General features: G+C 38.0%; 1 protein-coding gene across 1 annotated transcript; it reads left to right on the top strand.

Moving 5' to 3' along the window:
- Positions 1 to 230: 230 nt before the first annotated feature.
- On the top strand, positions 231 to 3,340 carry LOC115975610. Its single transcript, XM_031096468.1, has 2 exons — positions 231 to 1,058; positions 2,065 to 3,340. The coding sequence occupies exons 1-2, from the start codon at positions 469 to 471 to the stop codon at positions 2,726 to 2,728; spliced, it is 1,254 nt and encodes a 417-aa protein (XP_030952328.1). The 5' UTR covers positions 231 to 468; the 3' UTR covers positions 2,729 to 3,340.
- Positions 3,341 to 3,551: the final 211 nt, after the last annotated feature.

The raw sequence follows: 3,551 nt of genomic DNA, 5'->3' as shown, positions 1-3,551 counted from the left end.
ATCAACCCCATGATGGATATGTTAATGAAGTACATATTTGCGTAGTTTGGTAATGAAATAATCCCTTTAACAAAAAAAAAAAAAAAAAAAAAAAAAAAGAAAAAATCATATCGGCGTAATGATAAATGGTGATATGATATATCGTGGCGCAATGTTCCCGCGAAGGGAGAATAAAAACAAAATAGAAAATCCTCCAACACAACACACCACCCTACTAAACTAAACACGTTACAGGCATTCTTCAGAGTTGAGAGTTGAGACAAGGAAAGAGACAGAGAGAGTGGAACGTTAAAAATATAGTTTATAAACGCCAGATAGATAAATAGATAGATGCTCCCAAAGTCCGCCCTCTAGCTCTAGCTCTGGCTCTAGAAGTTCCATTAATTAATAAATCCACCACAGCGCGCACTGAACCATCATATTTGTTTGCTCATAACAGTCGTAACTACGTACTGATATAGCTATACAATGGATCCGTGTGCGTTCGTTCGGTTAATGGTGGAATCACTGGCTCTAAAGCTACCACAAGCAACGAAACCAGCAGGTACAGGTGTACACCCATCAACCACACCCTGTTTCTGCAACTGCAAGCTTCGGATAAAGAACTTTCCTTCCCAAACCCAAACTGCCCTCGTTCCACTCTGCTCTACCACACCTGCAGGAGACTCCCCGCCTGACTCAGACGCTTCCGCCGGGTTTAGCCTAGACCCCGCCGCTCTCCGCCGAGGGAAGGCCATCACTCTCCGTGTGTCGGTCTACACGGGCAGAATGGGGCGTACATGCGGTGTCTCCAGTGGAAAGTTACTGGGCCGGGTCAACATCAGTGTAGACTTGGAGGGAGCTCAGACTCGGCCCACAGTGTTCCAGAATGGTTGGATGAAGCTGGGGAATAACTCGGCTAGGATACATATACTGCTCCGCTCAGAACCGGATCCCCGCTTCGTTTTCCACTTCGGCGGTGAACCTGAGTGTAGCCCTGTTGTTTTCCAGATTCAACACAATATTAGGCAACCGGTTTTCAGCTGCAAGTTTAGCGCGGACCGGAACTCCAGATCCAGGTCAGTCACCTTTTTTTTTAAAATTTTTTTTTTTTTTTAATTCCCAAGAGTCTTTATCAACAAGTTGGCATGCTAACTTAGAATTTGACATTTCAACTTCGATTTGAGTTGTTAGATCTAATTCCATGTTCAGAGGCCAGTTCGATACATGTTTTTAAATAACAGCTTTTAGTTTTTAATGAGAATATATATAAGAGTAAAAATGTGTAAAAATAAGTATAATATTGTCAAGCCTTAACGTTTCAATATTTTGGTATTAAGCAACCATCACGGACAATTAATAAATTTTTTTATAAAATATTTGTTACTCAAGACTCCGTAGATGAAAATTATAAATTTTGGTCAAACACAAAATTCAACCTACAACTGTCTGCTTTTCTATAGCAATACCTTGATTTAATATTTTATTGATCCTTTCTTTTGGATGTTAATTCATGAATTTGCTCAACATTATTTCTCTTCACTAGGCTGTTGAGAAGGAAAATCCGACCAATAATATACATACCTGATGTTCTTCCTTTGTTATTTATTTCCGAAATTTTCTCCATGCTATCTACAGCCATGTGGGATGAATCTCCATCGTTTTGAGTTATAGTTTCATAATAACTAAAATTATAAACCAGAAATTTAATAAAATACTGGTGGCCATTGCCTAACTCCGATTTGGTCAAACTCCAAATCTCTCAAACACAACTACTTTGGATTTCTTCCCATGTGCAAAATATATATATATTTTTTGGTAATAACAACAACTACAATTAAGCCTTATTCTTAAAATTTTGGGGATATGTATCATTTTCTGCTATTCTATTTTATTTAAAATTATACAGTGGCTACCTTCTCATCATTGAATTGTACTTCTTTATATAAATCTCTTTTGGTATCAGCATTCATGTTTAACATTTCTATGCTCATACTAGCCATGTTATGTTATTTAACAACTTCTAATACTTACATTGAATTTTGTTACTTACGATTTTTACCTCTTGTTCTTATGTAAATCCAGGTCTCTCCCATCAGATTTTACCAACACTACTAATAGAGGATGGATGAGAACCTTTTCTGGAGACAAGGAACGATCAGGAAGGGAAAGAAAAGGGTGGATGATAATGATATACGATCTCTCTGGTTCACCTGTGGCTGCTGCTTCCATGATCACTCCATTTGTACCTTCACCAGGCACTGATCGCGTGTCTCGATCAAATCCGGGTGCTTGGCTTATTCTCCGCCCTAATGGGTTCTCCGTTAGCAGTTGGAAGCCATGGGGACGTCTCGAGGCATGGCGAGAGAGAGGCCCTATTGATGGCCTAGGTTACAAATTCGAGCTTGTTACTGACAATGGCCCAACTAGTAGCATTCCCATTGCTGAAGCTACAATGAGTAGCAAAAAGGGTGGCCAATTTTGCATTGATAGTAGGCTAATTAGAGATTCTGCATTGAGTTCAAGGTCACCTGTTAAAGGGTTTGTGATGGGTTCAACTGTGGAAGGTGAAGGAAAAGTTAGCAAGCCTGTTGTACAAGTAGGGATGCAGCATGTAACTTGTATGGCTGATGCTGCCTTATTCATAGCACTTTCAGCTGCCATTGATCTTAGCATGGACGCTTGCCGAATGTTCTCACATAAACTCAGGAAGGAACTTTGCCATGACGACCAAGATTCCTCTTTCTAAAGACTAAAACTTTGTTTTAAACCCATTCTCTTTTGCAAAATACCCCCACTAAAGCTATGATAATCAACTAGCTGTTGCACATTATGAGTAAAGCCTAGTTGGTTTGAGCAAAAATATACATATGCCTCTTCTTTTTTATCCCTAATTTTTCACCACGATTTTTTTCCTCACAACTCTTCGACTTAAACATTTCCCCATATTCTTTAATGTGGCCTCCTATCTCCTATTTGGTTTGTGAGACGATCTTCTTGATTTTGGTCCTCGCGAGTCACAACGCCTTGCTGGTTTTTGTTGCCATCAGTTTGGGTTTTGTTGAGTATATTATGGTAGGTAATTTCTCTTATGACTGCATTGTTCCATGTATAAGTCTTGAACTTACAAATTGATACTGTACAGACAAAAAAGGGCAATTGGTTGTTAATATTTGTTGTTTATAATTTATATTTCCATAATATGATTGGTCGATTGATTTATTTTGAAGTACATGTAGTGGGATTGCTACAACTGTTGATTCTACAGTCTTTTAGTAAATCTTTATCTTACTCAGTTGTCTTATTTTTTGTGGACAACCTCAACGTAGCTCTAGGAAAAAATTTAAAGAAAAAGAACCTTATGGATTCATGTATAACTCTATGCAGGATATGGCAATTTGTTATCTTTTGCTATTGTTTCAACTTTCAAATAGTTTGCTATTAAAGAAACCGAAAATAATATATGAAGTTTATTCTTATTATCTCAGAATTGTACACAATTGAGTTGTTTGAAGCTGAAATAGAACTTTTTGCCATACATATGGAAAGGAGGGAAAGAAAACCACTTCCAA

The sequence above is a fragment of the Quercus lobata genome, chromosome 2 (assembly GCF_001633185.2).
Source record: "Quercus lobata isolate SW786 chromosome 2, ValleyOak3.0 Primary Assembly, whole genome shotgun sequence".
NCBI classification, from domain to species: domain Eukaryota; kingdom Viridiplantae; phylum Streptophyta; class Magnoliopsida; order Fagales; family Fagaceae; genus Quercus; species Quercus lobata.
Note: the sequence above shows the minus strand (reverse complement) of the source record. Positions and strands in the feature narration are given on the sequence as shown.

Bases quoted from the DNA above. Each gene is read 5' to 3' on its own strand.
- LOC115975610 (XM_031096468.1), top strand. From the start codon at position 469: ATGGATCCGTGTGCGTTCGTTCGGTTAATGGTGGAATCACTGGCTCTA. The intron at 1,059-2,064 runs GTCAGTCACCTT...ATGTAAATCCAG, and splicing joins GACCGGAACTCCAGATCCAG to GTCTCTCCCATCAGATTTTA.